The sequence below is a fragment of the Oratosquilla oratoria genome, chromosome 16 (genome assembly GCF_046742065.1).
Source record: "Oratosquilla oratoria isolate Oo_2021 chromosome 16, ASM4674206v1, whole genome shotgun sequence".
Classification (NCBI taxonomy): domain Eukaryota; kingdom Metazoa; phylum Arthropoda; class Malacostraca; order Stomatopoda; family Squillidae; genus Oratosquilla; species Oratosquilla oratoria.
Window position 1 is genome coordinate 16073645 of NC_134792.1, and position 17670 is coordinate 16091314.

General features: G+C 41.3%; 1 protein-coding gene across 4 annotated transcripts in view; it reads left to right on the forward strand.

Moving 5' to 3' along the window:
• Positions 1-17670, forward strand: part of LOC143033848 (DNA mismatch repair protein Msh3-like) — a 133167-nt gene that overhangs the window by 45626 nt on the left and 69871 nt on the right. For all 4 annotated transcript variants that reach the window (XM_076199400.1, XM_076199401.1, XM_076199403.1 and 1 more), the window contains exons 5-11: positions 559-729; positions 969-1099; positions 2239-2501; positions 6080-6243; positions 7373-7579; positions 11836-11988; positions 17372-17546. In XM_076199400.1, coding sequence (XP_076055515.1) covers positions 559-729; positions 969-1099; positions 2239-2501; positions 6080-6243; positions 7373-7579; positions 11836-11988; positions 17372-17546 — 1264 coding nt within the window. The remainder of the gene's footprint in view (positions 1-558; positions 730-968; positions 1100-2238; positions 2502-6079; positions 6244-7372; positions 7580-11835; positions 11989-17371; positions 17547-17670) is intronic.

Sequence of the window (17670 nt, forward strand, 5' to 3'; positions counted from 1 at the left end):
TTCTTGTGACTGACAGGTGCTCCTCATTCCACCTTCACTATTGAACTTTGTTCCTCTTACAAATAGTTGCATGTGGATATGTTTTATATACAGTAGATAGATTGATGGATGGATAGACAGATACCAAAATCCTCTTTCTTATAAGGAGGGTGGCTGAGTCAGAATGTACACCCACATCAATAACAGATAAAATTCACCAACCATATCTTTCACCTCAGCACCTCAGGATGAAGGGTTGTTCTGTCCTCCACCACGCTATTTAGGTTAAGAGTATTGCAGTAAGTCACATTTCATCCATATCTAGGCCAAGCTGCTGGAATAGGTGTAAACTCCATTACTGTATGATGATCCCTCTTTATCCACACCAAAAGAAATTATGTCCTGGTCATTAATTTAACCAAAAACACCCATCACCCTTCAAATATATGCATTCATAACACATTTTATCAGAGTGCCTTTTGAATGTTTCTATTGTTGTGGATCTTGTGTTGTGATGAGCCTTTGATTGTCAAAAGACATCAAATTGTATGCAAAAAGAATCACTTCTTTCTGCTTTAGATCAGCATCACATGATAAATCAGCTGTTAGTGCCGAACCCAAAGAAGATAAAGGTCATCCTCTTAAAGCCAACCCTCGCCTGAAGCTAACACCCCTGGAACAGCAGGTGGTTTTGATTAAGGAGCAGTATCCAAATGCACTCCTATTTGTTGAATGCGGCTATAAGTATAGGTAAGATGGATAATTCCTTAAGTTTAATTCATTGCATGTAGGTATTGTATGTTGCAATCCAGAGGTGAAAGGTGTTATAGTCTTCATTTATATCCCAGAGGTGAAGGTAAAATGGCAAGAACTAGGGATTGCATATTGTATTAAAACTAGGGATTGCATATTGTATCAAAATTAGACCAATCATCATGAATGTATTTATTTCAATGATTTGTAGTAACTATATATGAAAAATATTTCAGATTCTTTGGTGAAGATGCTGAAATTGCTGCCAGAGAACTCAATATCATTGCCCACCTTGACCACAATTTCATGACAGCAAGCATCCCTACACATAGATTGCATGTACATGTTCGTAGATTGGTTGCAAAAGGTAAGAGGATTGTCATGGATTTTGTATTGTAGAAAAAATAGTTTGATTTCAAATACAAAGATACATACATATACCAAGGGCTTTTTTCCCCTTGTCAGGGAAGTAGCCAAAGTCAAAAGGCATGATTCCACTCCCTTCCATTTCATTCTCACCCATTCTGCTCCCATTCACCAACCCTCCCTTCCTCTCATTTGACTCCTCCTGGATGATGGGTATCCCCACATCTTGCCCATCACCCTGGGCCAGAAACAGTGCAGCAAGACTCAGCACATCCACAGCAAGGCCACTTCATTTAATTGGTGATCCCATAACACCCCCCACCCCCACCCCCCCACCCACCCCTGTCTGTCCTCTCATGCAGGGACAGACAGAAAGAAATCCCTTTGGGCTGCATCAAAATATCATTCACACTTAACCACTCCTTAATCCTCCCTCCCTATCCTCTACCCACTCCCATGCATAACAATATCATCCATACATAACCATTCTCCGCTCACCCATATCTTCTGCCTTCTCTCTTCCTTCCTCACCAAACATCCCCCTCTTGCACAATGCCTCTATATACAAAGAGCATTAAAAGAAATGAAAGTTAGTAAGGCACATAGGGTAGATAATTATCATGAGGAATGTCTGGTGAAGAAAGGAAAAGTTATGGTGAAGTGGATAGTCTATTCTCAATCTATATATCAAGGGAGGTAGCCAAAATCAAAAGGCATATACCCACTCCCACCTATTTTATTCCTACCCATTCTATTCACATCCAACACACTAGAGGGTATTATTAGGGAAGAGCAATGTGAGTTTAAGAAAAGAATATGTAGATCAAATTTTTGTAGTAAGATATGAATTTTTTTTTGGCAAAAGGTAAGGATGTCTTTTGGGCTTTGACTCAGCCATGTTTCATATAAGGGAAAAGGCTTTTTGGTAAATATACATCATTCTCATATGCTACTGCATTGGGAGGTTCTTACTTTCTGGGTGTAGATGTTTTGATGGAACTGAAGTGCAACCAGATTCATATTAATGAATCAGTAATGAATTAATTTGAACTCACCATCTCCAGTGTATTTATGAGAAAAACAAGCATTATTATTGTCCTCACATTTATTTTGTTAATTGATTTTTAAATTTGCTTCCAGGTTATAAAGTTGGAGTGGTTAAACAAAAGGAAACGGCTGCCTTAAAGGCAGCAGGTAGTAATAAAAATGCCCCCTTTATGAGAGAATTATCTGAACTGTACACCCGATCTACTCTTATTGGTGAAGATGTCACTCCCACTGGGCCAAACAGCTTGGGTGTTAGTGAAGGTGATGTCACAGAAGGAATAACCTCAACCCTCTTGACTATTTTTGAGGGCAAAAGCTTTTCAAAGAAAGAAGGCACTGTTGGCATTGGACTCCTGGTAGGTTTACATTTGATGCTTGTGGGTGAGCTTAGCGATTATCTCTTCATGTTTTGGGCACTAGCCTTGATGCTCTTAGTTCTACCCACTCATCTTATTACACAGCAAGCATAACCAAGTGAATAAAAAAAAAGAAAAAAAAAACAAAAACATGGGAGGTATACTACTAATTGTCTAGAATCTACCACCTGCACTACACAAATCCATACAAAAATAACTGTGTGCTCAAAACACAATTCAAACACCTCAGCACTCTTAACACTACCCTCATGACAGCTCTTTCCATCCATGGTCTGCCTCACTTCCATATTTCTTTCTCCATCCATCTTTGTAACACCTACCATACCTCTCAAACACTTCATTCATCTCAAACTTGTTTAGGGACTTTCCTTCTTCAAATTTCAAGTCTCCATTCAATACATTATTGTAGCCAATCATTCCCTAATAGAACCTTCACTTGTGTTCATTCCCAGTTACCTATTTCTTATGAAACTTTTTAGGAGAGAGTGGTGGATGGAAGGGTGGTAGATAGGGTGTTCATGGACTACATAGTGGTAACCAGGAGAATAGTAGGAAGAGTTTTGGATGCACATGTTCTGAGGGGAGATAATGGGGGAATGTCAGATCATTTTTATGGTGGAAGGTAAGTTGAGAGTGGAGGATAGATGGAAAAAGAGGAAAAGGACAGAAGGTAAGGAGATGCTTAAAGTAAACTGCTTAAATGAGAAAGAAAAGGAGTACAAGAAGAAGCTGAGAGAGGAGTGGGAGCGGGTGAAGAATAGAGTAGAACTAGGAGTGGAGGAAGAATGAGGATGGTTTAAGGAGGGAGTCATAAGATGTGCAAAGACGGTGTGTGGAACAAGGAGGACAGGAGGAAATAGAAGGAAAGGAATAAGTGATTGGATGAGGAAGCAAAGAAGGTTGTAGAAGAGAAGCAAGCATTCACAGGTTAGTTACAAAATAGGACAAGAGGTACAAAGAAAAGAGAAGAGAAGTAAAGCATAAGATATAGGAGGCAAAGTGGAGAGCAGATGTGAAATGGGGTAAGATTTTGAGAAAATTTTGAAAGTAATAAAAAAATGTTTTGGAAAGAAGTTAAGAGAGGAAGAGGAGGTGAATCAAGTAGAGAAGAGATGTTAAATGGTGCAGACAGAGATGATAATAGAAGAGATGGTGGTAAGATGAAGATGGACAGAGTAATTTAGGGAGTTGTTAAATGAAGCAGGATAGAGAGGGAAGGGTAGTTGCAGAGAGAAGCACTAAGAAAATGACAGTAATGAGTGAGGAAAATATAGGAGAAATAATGAAAGATGAGGTGAAAGCAGTTATTAAAATGGGTTGGATGGGTGTCATGCAGTGTTTAAAAAAGAGATACAGTGATGGTGGTCTGGCTTGTGATGTTGTTTAATGTTTATCTATAAGAGGGTAGAGTGCCAGAGGACTGGAGGAGTTCCTGTATAGTTCCACTTTACAAAGGAAAAGGGGAGAAGTGTGAGTGGGCCTTTATGGATTTGGAAAAGGCTTATGACGGGGGAAACAGGAAGGCACTGGGTGGTATTGCAGATATATGGGATAGAAGGAAAGCTGTTAAGAGCAGTCAAGAGTTTGTATGAGAATAGTAGAGCATGTGTTAGAATCAGAAATGGAGAGAGTGAGTGGTTTGAGGTAAAGGTGGGATTTTGCCATAGATGTGTTATGTTGCCTTAGCTGTTCAGTTTATATGTGGATGTGGTGGTGTGAGAGGTGAATGCAAGGGTAATGAGCCAGGGATTGGAGATGGTTAAAGAATATTAAGAAAAGTGGGTGATAAGTCAATTGTTTTTTGCTGACGACACTGCACATGTAGCAGAATTAGAGGTGGGATTAAGGAAGTTAGTGATGGATTTTGGGAAGAAGTGTGAAAAAAAGAAGTTGAAGACAAATGTGGGTAAAAGTAAGGTGATGAGATGTACAAGGGGAGAATATGGCAGCAAATTGGGAGTATTAATGGATAGTTTTAGATACTTGGATGTGAATGTGGTGGGAAAGGGAGGAGTGGAGATGGAGGTAGAATGTAGATTGAGAGAATTAGAAATTAAAAAGTGTAATGAGAAATAGACATTTGGGAATGGATGCTAAAAGGAGATTGTATGAAGGATTAATTGTGCTGACAGCACAGTACGGGGCAGAAACATGGAACATAAAAGAAGAAGAGAGTAGGAGTTTGAATGTGTTTGAAATGAGGTACTTGAGAAGTATGATAGGGGTTACTAGGCTGGATAGAGTGAGGAACAAGGAGGTGAGGAGGAGAGCGGGGATGGAAAAGGAGATGGGAGATAGGGTTGATGAAAGAGTATTGGGGTGGTTTTGACAAAAGGAAAGAATGAGTGAACAAAGATTAGTAACAGAGGTGTGGAAGGAGTGATGGAGAATGGTTGTGTAAGGATGATGCTGTGATGCATGGAAGGGAGTGGGTGGGGGATGGGGGGTGAGGGAATATGTGTGAATGGTATTTTGATGCAGCCCAAAGGGATTTCTCCCCCATCTTCTCTTTTTCTGCATGAAGGGATAGAGAAGGGGGGGTCACCTATTATATGATGAAGTGGCTTTGCTGTGGATGTGCTGTGTTGTGCTACATTGCTTCTGACCCAGGGCAGTGGGCAAGTTGCATGGATGACCTGTCATTCAGGAGTTAAGATAAGAGGGAGGGGGGTGAATGGGAGTGGAGTATGAGGAGATGAAATGGTTGGGAGTGGATTTTATGCCTTTGCTTTTTGGCAACGTTCTTTGTAAGTTGAAAATAACCATTGATATATGTGTGTACTTCTTCTGTTTGATATTTCACATCCATTCAATGCCACATATGACCCCAGATATTTAAAGTTCTCCACTTTAAACTCACTTCAAACCTGACACCCTCATCATTTCATGTACATCTCATCACATTAATTTTACCTCTATTCACTCTCAAGTTACTTATCTCACACCCTCACATGTTCCATCACCAGATGCATCATTCTGTTCTTAAACTCAACCATAACTGCAGTCTCATCTGCAAACAAGAACTGGCTCATGCCCCACTTCATTCCACTCCATTTTACCAACTCCAAATCCCTGCCTAACACTCACATTTACCTCTGTCGTTACCATATCCATGTACATGTTGAACAACCACGGTGACATTACACAACATGGCACAACCCTATTCATTTTCTCTATTTCTGACCCATACACAAGCATTAGTACTCATAAGATCTTTTGACTGCCCTCACTCAACAGACTTTCCCCTTTCCCATATATCTGCAACATGTGCTGTGATGCCTCTTTACAGTCCTTTATCATATGCATTCTTCAGATCCATGAAAGCCCAAATATTTCATAATAAAGTATGTAAATTATCAGGTTTCCATAGATTTATACAGTACATGCCAGTCAGGCTCTGAAACCTGTATGAAGAAATCATCATAGTTAACACTATTTACTTTTAACCATTTGGATACAGGTATGTGATCATTAATGCTATAAAAAATGTTTTATAAATCTTCTGTCTGAATTTTTTTTTATTTGAAATTAGGTCATATTGTAGCTCATTATTTCAGGCAATACAACCAAGTACAGGTGACATGGTCTATGATTCATTTGATGATACTGCCACTAGAAGTGAGTTGTGGTCTCGACTGGAACACATACAGCCTGTGGAAACTCTTGTTTCTTCCAGTATTTCAAATGAGAGTGCAAATACTATAAAGTCCATGACTGTAAGGTAAGTGAAAGTATTTCATTGATGTGTGGTTGGTGGCCTGATTGAAGTTTCTGCTGTAACTTTGAATCTGTATAGATTAGTTGTTAATCCTTTTGTACCAAGTTGATGGGGCCAGCAGCAGGTGGAACCTACAGGTGTGGTCCTGCAAGACAAAGATCAGAGAGAATCATGTTCCATCTATTCATCTTCAGAACATGTTCACACCTACTCTTTCATAAACTTTTTTGCTGATGATGCCAAATTACTTAAGAGAGCACAGAAGAAGACTGCAGATTGCTACAAGAAGACCTAGACAAAATACGGGAATGGAATCAGAAGTGTGAAGTGAACTTTAACATTAAGAAATGCAGTATAATGGAATTTGGTGAAAAGCAAATATAGAATATTGGGTTAATATAAAATTGGTACCAAGGAAGTCAAAAAAGTCAACTCAGAATGGGTCCTAGGAGTAATTATCTCAGGTGACTTGACACCTGATAAACAAGTCAATAAACTAGTTGGAGAGACTTTTAATTTATTAAGGTCAATGAAGGTGGCCTATGACCACATGGATGAAGAAATGGTAAAGAAAACATTAATTACACTGATAAGACCTAAATTGGAGTATGCTGTGACACTATGGGCACCTAGTACAAAAAAAAAAAAACACGAGGAAATTAGAAAGAATTCAAAGAGCAGCAACAAAAATGGCACCCACACTCAAATTTGACATACGAACAAAGATTGGATAAATTACATATATCAACACTGGAACAGAGAAGAGAAAAAGGTGATTGCTAACTATTTACAGAATTATGAAAGGGAAATTCTAAATAGAGATGACTTATTAAAATGGAACAGAAGAGAAACAAGAGGACACAAGAAAAAGCTAAAGAAGGACAGTTACAAAAGAGATTTGAAAAAGAATATCTTCCTGTACAGTGATTGATGTCTGGAACAAACTAAAAGGGGAAACAGTGAGTGCCAAAACTATACAAAATTTTAAGAACAACCTGGATGTGGAGAGATACAAAAACAGGTCACTACGAGCATAGCTCTCATCCCTTAGAATACAACTAAATAAATACAACTAGGTAAATAAGGATGTAAGAAAATTTAATTCTATTGTATTTTTTCTTTACCCCATTAGGAGTGAGGATTGTATTCGAATGGAGCAGCTGGATGAAGACAAATTTGACTATTCTGGAGCTCTCCAGAATGTCTGTCATCTATTCATGGGTGATGATGATAGAGTGCGACATATTTCAAGTCTGCCTGCCATGGTTGTGAGCTGTATCGGGGCTACAATTCATTATTTGAGTGAATTCAGACTGGACAGGATTATCAAGACTGCTGGGTAAGGTAACATGTTATTCTTGCTTTATTATTCTATATATACCTAGGGATTTTTCCCCCTTTCAAGGGAGGTAGCCAAGTCAAAATCCAAGTACCCACTCCCTCCCATTCCACTCCTATCCACCACCCTTTCTTTCCTCTCATCTTAGCTTCTCATGGATAATGGGTCATCCCTGTATCCTGCCTATTACCCTGAGTCAGAAGGCCACTTCACATAATCAGTGACCCCGCTCTCTGTCTTTTCATGCAGAAAAATTAGAAGACTGGGAGAAATCTCTTCAGGCTGTGTCAAAATATCATTTATACATAACAACTCCCTACCCTCTCCATCCTCTATCTTTCTTGCATCACAATATCATCTGTATACCATATACCAAAGGCTTTTTCCCCTTTACACAGGGGGTAGCCAAAAAGGAAAAGGCATAGAAACCACTCCCTCCCAGTCCATCCCCTACATATTCCACTCCCCTCCACCCTCCTCCCTCCCTTTCATCTTGGCACCTCCTGGATGACGGGTCATCCCTGCATCCTGTCCACTGCCCTGGGTCAGAAGCAGTATCGCAAGACACAGCACATCCACAGCAAGGCCGCTTCATTAATTCGGTGACCCCCCACTCTCTGTCCCCTCATGCAGAAAAGGAGAAGAGGGGGAGAAATCCCTTCAGGCTGTGTCAAATTATTTCTCATACATACTTCCTCACCGCCCATCCCTCATCCACTCCCCCTCATGCATCACTGCATCATCCATACACAACCCTTCTCCATTCACCCCTATCTTCTGTCCTCTCCCATCTTTCCTCAACAGACATTCCTCTCTTTTGTAATACCCCTATTACCCTATCCATCCATCCATCTCATCCTAGGATGCCCCCTCATATTCACTCCTTCCATCTCTGCCTTTCACACCTCTTTTACTAATCTTTCTTCACTCATTCTTTCCATGTGTCCAAACCATCATAATACTCTTTCATGAACCCTATCTCCCAACTCCCTTTCCACCCATGTTCTTCTCCTCACCTCCGTATTTCTCACTCTATCTAGCCTAGTAACCCCTATCATACTTCTCAGATATTTCATCACAAACACATTCAATCTCCTCTCTTCCTCTCATATGTTCCATGTTTCTGCCCCGTACAGTGCTGTTGGCACAATCACTCCTTCATATAACCTCCTCTTAGAATCCATTCCCAGATGTCTATTTCTCATTACACTTTTTACTCCACCAAGGCATTTACTTGCTTCTCTAAATCTACATTCTACCTCCACCCCCACTCCTCCCTTTCCTGCCACATTCGCACCCAAGTATCTAAAACTATCCACTTCCTTCAGTCACTCTCCCTTAATGCTCTCTTCCAGCCTGCTGTCACTCTCTCCCCTTGTACATCTCATCACCTTACTTTTACCCACATTTATCTTCAGCTTCCTTCTTTCACACACCTTCTCAAACTTTGTCACTAACTTCCTCAATCCCTCCTCTGATCCTGCTACAAGCGCAGTGTTGTCAGAAAACAACAACTTGCTTATTTCCCACTTTTCTCCATTTTCTTTAACCATCTCCCGTCATCCAGGAGGTGCTAAGATGGGAGGGAGGGTGGAGGGGTGTGGAGTGTATTCAGGGATGGAATGGGTAGGAGTGATTTTGTGCCTTTTCCTTTTTGGCTACCTCCCTTGTAAGGGGAAAAAAGCCTTGGTATATGTATGTATCTCCAACCCCTGACCCACCACCCTTGCATTCACCTTTCGCACCACACCACCCATGTATAGATTGAACAGCCAGGGTGACATAACACATCCCTGACGAAGTCCCACCTTTACCTCAAATCATTCACTCTCTTCATTTCTAATCCTAACACAAGCTCTACCACTCTTGTAAAAACTCTTGACTGCTCTTAACAGCTTTCCTCCTATCCCACATCTCTGCAGTACCTCCCACAGTGCCTCCTTGTCTACCCTGTCGTAAGCTTTTTCCAAATCCATAGAAGCCCAAAAAACATCCTTACCTTTTCCTATAGCTTTCTCACATATCTGTCTTACCACAAAAATCTGATCTACACAACCCCTACCTGTCCTAAAACCACACTGTTCCTCACCAATTACTCTGTTCCTCTCCTAATCCTCTCAATCAAGATCCTCCAATGAGCCTTCCCAACTACACTCAACAAGCTGATCCCTCAGTAACTACTACACTCACACTTGTCCCCCTTTCCCTTGTAAAGCGGAATGATACAGGCACTCCTCCAGTCCGTAGACACTACCCTCTCTTAAACAAACATTAAATAACCTCACCAGCCAGTCCACCATCACTGTACCTCCTTTCTTCAGACATCCTGCATGGCATCCATCCAACCCAGGTGCCTTACCTGCTCTCATCGTCTTAACAGCTGCTTTCACTTCATCTTTCCCTATTTCTCCTCCATTTTCCTCACTCATCACACTCATTTTCTTAGCACTTCCCACTGCAACTACCTTTCCCTCCCTATCCTCCTTCACATTTAACAACTCCCTAAAATACTCTGCCCACCTTCCTCTCACTACCTTCTCTTCCATTATCATCTCTCCATCTGCACCTTTTACCTTTTCTTCTCTTCTTAATTCACCTCCTCTTCCTCTTTTAATTTCTTTCCAAAACATCTTTTTATTACTTACAAAATTTTCTGTCATACTCTTACCCCATTTCACATCTGCTCTCCTCTTTGCTTCATTTATCCTATGCTTAACTTCCCTTCTCTTTACTTTGTACCTCTCATATGATTCCCTCTTCCTAATTTGTAACCAGTCTATGAAAGCCTGCATCTTCTCTTCTACACCCTTCTTTGTTTCCTCATCCCACCACTCACTACCCTTCCTTCCATTTCCTTCCGCCCTCCTTATTCCGCACACGATTTTTGCACATCTTATGACTCCCTCCTTGAACCATCCCCATTCCTCCTCCACTCCTAGTTCTTCTCTATCCTTCACTCCCTCCCACTCCTCTCTCAGCTTCTTCTTATACTCCTTCTCCTTTTCCTTTTCATTTAAAGAGTTCACTCTAAGCACCTCCCTACCTTTTGTCCTTTTCCTCTTTCTCCATCTATCCTCCACTCTCAACTTAACTTCCACCACAAAATGATATGATATTCCCCCACTCTCTCCCCTTAGAACATGTACATTCTTAACTCTTCCTGTTATACTCCTATCTACCACTACATAGTTCATTATTGCTCTATCTACCATCCTTCCATCCACCACCCTGTCCCATGTGTACTTATACTTGACTTTCTTCCTAAACACTGTATTTGCTATCATCAACTCTCTAGACACATCTCCACCATCCTGGAACTCCACATTTCCCAACCACTCCATCAATTGGTTCATTTCCTACCCTAGCATTAAGATCTCCTAATACTACTACATTGACATTCCTCCCTAATCCCTCTATGCACTCATTTAAATCTATCCAAAAAGCCTCCCTTTCCTCTACACTCTTCTCACTACCAGGCTTATATGCACTTAAAAAAAAAACACATCTCCTTTCCCAGTTTCACCTTCATCCACATTAGCCTTGAAGAAACCTCCTTCCACTCCACTACACCTTTACCTATCTCTTCACTTGCTAGTATAGCCACCCCTTCTCTCCTACGCCCTCTCTTCACTCCTGAGAACCTCCCATCTACACTCCCAGACTCACACTCGCCCTTCCCTCGCAACTTAGATTCACTGAAAGCCAACACATCCATCTTTCTTCTCACACACATACTACCTTTCTCTTCCCTTTTACTTTCATCTGTACCACATCCACACACATTAAAAGACCCAAACCTTAGGGTACTGGTTGGAAAACTCCTAGACCCTCCTATGCCTTAACTTTTTTTTAGGAATGTCCCCTGTGGGGCTACAGGGAGAAGGATGCCTGGTCCCATTTTTCTCGCCTCTTATGATCCAAGTGGGAAGACTTGGAGGCGGCATTCTTTTCCCCCACCACAGGGTAGGCAGAACAAGGAAATGAAATTCAGAGAAATGGTACAGGACAGCATCAAGGGTTTGGGGGACAGCATAATGGAGGGAGAGTAGCAGTATAATAAAAGTTTCATTATTTCTCTGTGAGCAGAGTCCTCCTCTATCACAGACAAAATGATGTGTGTCTTTGGTCCATAGGGGCACCTCATATAGACCCTAAAGTATCAACTGCATGCTACTTTGCCATAACAGCATGCAGCCAGTACCCCCAGATGCGGTATTGTTATGTAACTCTTTAATTGATCAGTTTAATGTTTTCAGAACAATCCAGCCATATAGTATGAAGAAGAAATACATGCACCTACCAGCTCCAACCATACGTAACCTGGAAGTTCTTACTAATAGTGACACATTTACTGAAAAAGGAAGTTTGCTCTGGGCTGTCAACAAAACTTCAACCAAGTTTGGAGGAAGGTTAGTATCAAACTGAATATTACTATTTTGCCCTTCAAAATTTTAGATGTGATATAGTCTTGCACTGTAGATAGTTGGGTTACTTAGTCACATTGTGGGAATGGATGAGAGCAGCAGCAGATGTCCTCCAAGGATTTATGAATCTGTGGTACCAGAGCAAGAGAGTTAGACCAAGGAAAAAGTGGATGTATGGGTTAAGTGTGTTTTATAGTGTATGTAAACAATGTGATCTTGACCCATTGTTTACCATATGTTATCATACATCACCTGTTTCACTCGTGGCTGTGTATCTATGATATATGTGCGTAAACTTCCATTAGGCTTACCGTACTGTTAGATCGGTAGATTGCAAGGAGTTTTAGGCCTAATAATTGCAAACCCTAATCATGAGTACTAGTAAGAGAAAGAGCTATGAAGTAGGTTTTAAGCTGAAAGTGGTGGATTACATAGAAGAACATGGAAACAGGTCTGCAGAAAGTGAGTTTGGGGTTTCAGAAGTGGTAGTGAGGGAATAGAGAAAGTAGAAAGATCAGTTTAAAGAAATGCTGCAATCCAAGAGAGCAGCAAGGTTAAAGTATCTCTATACCAAAGTCTTGAAAAAGAATTGTTTAATTAGGTTGTAGACCTTAGAAATAATGGCCTTCTTGTGAATTGATTTTTTTTTTTTTTTTTAATGTGCAAGGGCATTTGTTTACGATTATAGTTTTAGAAACACAACCATTGTTTATGTAAGTTTGCATTGTGTGCACGCATAACAGTCAGTCTACATGTGTTCTGATATTAAGATATTGTGAGTCAAGTTTTGAAATAAAGGTAAATATCTGATAATTTTTATGTTTGAATGGGTCTTGTAAATCACCAGATTATAGTGCGACCTATCCGCGGATCAACTACAAATGACCACTTTGACAATCACAAACTAGCAAAGCAACATATCCACTTGTGCAACCTATACGCGAGTATATATGGTAACAAAGTGAGAATGGTTGTAAATGGATGAGGAAATGATGCATCTTGAAGTGATGTTTTTCTTGTCTGCTCTGTAAATTTCTCAGTTGGTTCACAGGGTGATTTTTTTTGGCCTTTATGTATTTAGAAAATGCTTATGGTAAGGTAAACAGGAAGGCATTGTTATAGATATTGCAGATATATAGGATTGGAGGAAAGCTGTTGAGGGTAGTCATGAGTTTTTAAGAGAGTAGTAGAACCTGTATTAGAATTGGAAACTGAGAGAGTGAGTGGCTTGAAGTAAAGGTGGGGTTGTGTCAGGGGTTATGGGAGGTATGCACATATATGGGATAGGAGGAAAGCTTCTAGGAGCTGTCAAGTGTTTTTATGAGAGTAGTAGAGCTTGTGTCAGGATTAGAAATTGAGAGAGTGAGTGGTTCGAGGTAAAGATGGGACTTCGTCAAGGATGCGTTATTTCGCCCTGGCTGTTCAACTTATACGTGGATGGGGTAGTGCAAGAGGTAAATGCAAGGGTAGTGGGTCAGGGATTGGAGATGGTTAAAGAAAATGGAGAAAAGTGGGAGGTGAGCCAGCTGTTGTTTGCTGATGACACTGCGCTTATGGCAGGATCAGAGGATGGACTGAGGAAGTTGGTGACAGAGTTTGGGAGAGTATGTGATAGAAGAAAGCTAAAGATAAATGTGGGTAAAAGTAAGGTGATGAGATGTACAAGGGGTGAAAGTGGCAGTAGATAGGAAGTGAGCATTAAGGGAGAGCGACTGGAGGAAGTGGATAGTTTTAGATACTTGGGTGCAAATGTGGTAGGAAAAGGTGGAGTGAATGTGGAGATAGAATGTAGAATGAGAGAAGCGAGTAAATGCCTTTGTGGATTGAAGAGTGTAATGAGGAATAGACATTTGGGAATGGATGCTAAGAGGAGACTGTATGAGGGAGTGATTATGCCAACAGCACTGTATGGGGCAGAAACATGGAACATAAGAGAGGAAGAGAGAAGGAATTTGAATGTGTTTGAGATGAGGGGTCTGAGAAGTATGATGGGGGTTACTAGGCTAGATAGAGTGAGAAATGAGGAAGTGAGGAGAAGAATGGGGGTGGAAAGGGAGTTGGGAGATAGGGTTGATGAAAGAGTATTAGTATGGTTTGGACACATGGAAAGAATGAGTGAAGAAAGACTAGTAAAAGAGGTATGGAAAGCAGATGTGGAGGGAGTGAAGATGAGGGGACGTCCTAGGATGAGGTGGATGGATGGGGTGAAGGGGGCTTTGGGGAAGAGGGCAATGTCTGTTGAGGAAGGACAGGAGAGGAGAGAAGACAGGGGTGAATGGAGAATGGTTATATATGGATGATGTTGTGATGCATGAGGTGGAATGGGCGGGGCGAAGGGACGCAGCCCGAAGGGATTTCTCCCTGTCTTCTCCTTTTATGCATGGGGGGACGGAGAGGGGGATCGCTGATTTAATGAAGTGGCCTTGCTGTGGATGTGCTGTGTCTTGCGATACTGCTTCTGACCCAGGGCAGTGGACAAGGTGCAGGGATGACCCGTCATCCAGGAGGTGCTAAGATAATAGGGAGGGTGGAGGGGTGTGGAGTGTATTCAGGGATGGAATGGGTGGGAAATGATTTTATGCCTTTTTCCTTTTTGGCTACCTTCCTTGTAAGGGGGAAAAAGCCTCAGTATATGTATGTATGTATGTGTTGTGTCACCTTGGCTTTTCAATTGGTACATGGATGGGGTGGTATGGGAGGTAAATGAAAGGGTAATGGGGAGGGGATTAGAGATGGTTAAAGATAGTGGAGAGAAATGATGGGAAATGAGCCAGTTGTTTTTTGTAGTTGACATGGCTTGTGGCAAGGTCAGAGGAGGGATTAAGGCAGTTAATGATGGAGTTTGGGAAGGTATGCAATAGGAGAAAGTTGAAGGTAAAAATGGGTAAAATAAAGTGATGAGATGTACAAGGCAAAGGTATGGTAGTGAATTGGAAATCTTAAAGGGGTGAGGGTGGAGGAAATGGACAATTTTAAGTATTTGGGGTTGCATGTGGCAGGAAAGGGAGGAGTGGAGATGTAGGTAAACTGTAGATTGAGAGAAGCAAATAAATGCATTGAAGGTTAATTTTTTAGGTCAAGCCAAACGGGCCTTGGGTCACATCACACAATAAGTGGTCTGTTGCTACTCTCAGGATCTGACATTGAGTAGCTAATGCATGCACGTGCAAGTAGAATGAATTAGTGACAATCTACAGGCATTTCTTGCAATATAATAATAAACATAGAAATCACAATCAAGCCAATTCACAGAATTCAGGGGTCACTCAACTACAACTACAAAATAGATATAATCAGGACACCAATGCTGTCATCTATGTATACCCTCCCACGCCTCATGATGCCTGTGTAGGTGTAATCATACGGAAGAGTGACGAGTTAAACACCATGTGAGGATGGAGCCTTTATTTGTACGACATTGCGCTTATTACAGCTTTTTCAAGTACATAGTTGTGATACACATGCTTGAGATTGAATTAGAGGAATGGAGAGAATGGGGAAAGAAAGAGGTAGGGGGAGGGGAAGGAAGAGGAAGAAGAGGAGGAGGAGGAGGAGGAGAAGGGGGATTGAATACTGGGAGAGGTTGAGAAGGCTGGCCCAGACGTCTGCGGGCAAATTGCTCACAAAGGGTGGCTTAAAATTATGTTGGCCATGGGTATTAAAGGAATTATGTGGGTTGAGATGTTGAACATGCCTCTATTTTGTTCAATAGTGTTGGTTCCTTGAATGACTGCTGCTTCCAAACATTTTCTGCAGATCTTGTCAGGCTCTCGTATGAGCAGCTCTGCATTTTCCCAGTCCATCAGGTGGTTTTCCCTGTTCCTATGTGTCACACATGCATTGGTGGTGACATAATGCCTGATGTCGTAACGGTGTTCATATATTCATGTATTCAGGTCATGTGACGTTTCTCAGATGTAAGCTTTATTACATCCCGAGCACGGAATACGATAAACACTGGCTTTGGTGCCCAGGGTTTGGTTGTTGTTTGTTCTTGTCCTCGCAATGCCTTTGATCATCCTGCTGGTCTGGCACACTACTTCCAAATTGGTGGTTCTTAAAATATGAGTTAGATTGGTGACAACATCGCTGGTTGGCAGCACAAGACATATGGAAGAGGTTAACCTCTTCACTCCGGGGCACATCGCATGTCTGGCAGCATTAGCTGCCCGACGTGCGATGTTGCGTCATAATAATAATTGCATTATAAAAAATAAAGTCAGTGCTCAATCGTTCGTTCTCTTTCACCCATGAATTTTGATAACCATAGAAAATATGATGAAGCCAGTTTAGAGAGAATGGAGGTTATGTAGGTATGACTACAATAAATATAATCAAGATGCCGACGTCGGCATCATCACGTACCCACTTGCTCCTCATCCCGCCGACGTAGGCATCACCGTATGGAAGTGGTTAAGAGAGGCAGAAATGTGTTTGTGATGAAGTGTCTGAGGATATGGTAAGGGTTACAAGATTGAATAGAGTGAGAAATGAAGAAGTAAGGAGTGTGGGGGTGAAAAAGATGACAAATAGGATTATTGGGATATAAGAACATAAGAACATAAGAAATAAAGGAGACTGCAAAAGACCATAAGGCCTACACTAGGCAGCTCTGTATCCATCACCACCTGTCATCCCCATCCATAAAGTTGTCTAATCGTTTTTTAAAACAACTGATAGTTTCAGCGCTTACTACATGGTTACTAAGTTTATTCCATTCATCGACCATCCTATTAGTAAACCAATTCTTGCCTATTTCCTTCTTAAATCTAAATTTGTCCAGTTTATACCCATTACTGCGAGTCCTGCCCTGTTGTTTTATTATGATGACCTTGTTTGCATCACCCTTGTTATAGCCTTTGATCCACTTGAACACTTCTATTAGATCACCCCGCACTCTGCGTCTTTCCAGAGAGTGTAAGTTTAGGTGTCTAAGCCTCTCTTCGTAAGACAAATTTCCGAGTCCTTGTATCATTTTGGTCATTCTTCTCTGTACTGATTCTAGTGAATATTTTGGACACGTGAAAAGAATGAACAAAGAAAGATTAGTAAAAGATGTGTGGAAAGCAGAGATAGATGGAGTGAACCAGAGGGGATGACTGAGGATGATATGGATGGGGTGAAAGGGGCTTTGAGCAAGAGGGGAGTGCCTGTTGAGTAAGGAAGTGAGAAGGCAGGATATAGGAGTGAGTGGAGAATGTGTATGGATGATATTTTGATGCAGCCTGAAGGGACTTCTCCCTGTCTTCTTTATTTTCCACATGAGGGGTTAGAGAGGGTGGGTTTTGGGTTTTGGATGGGCATGCTTTGGTCCATCCACTTCCCTTATAAGGGGGAAAAGGGATTATGATATGTATGTACTTTTCAGGCAGCTTCGTAAGTGGATTACTCAGCCTCTGCTAGATGTTGATATCATCAGAGATCGACAAGATATGGTGGAGGAATTGATGACGTCAGACTCTCCAGTTATAGCAGCAGCCAAAAAGTGCCTCGAAAAACTTCCTGATGTGGAGAAAGCTCTCACCACAATATTTTACAAGAAGGTAGATTTCTTATGATGTATTGGAAGATCCCTGAACTGCAGTATTGAATGCATGTTCTTGTGCAGTATTAATTGCACAGTAGCATGCAGCTATGGAAATAGAAGAAAGGGTAGTGAATGGTGGG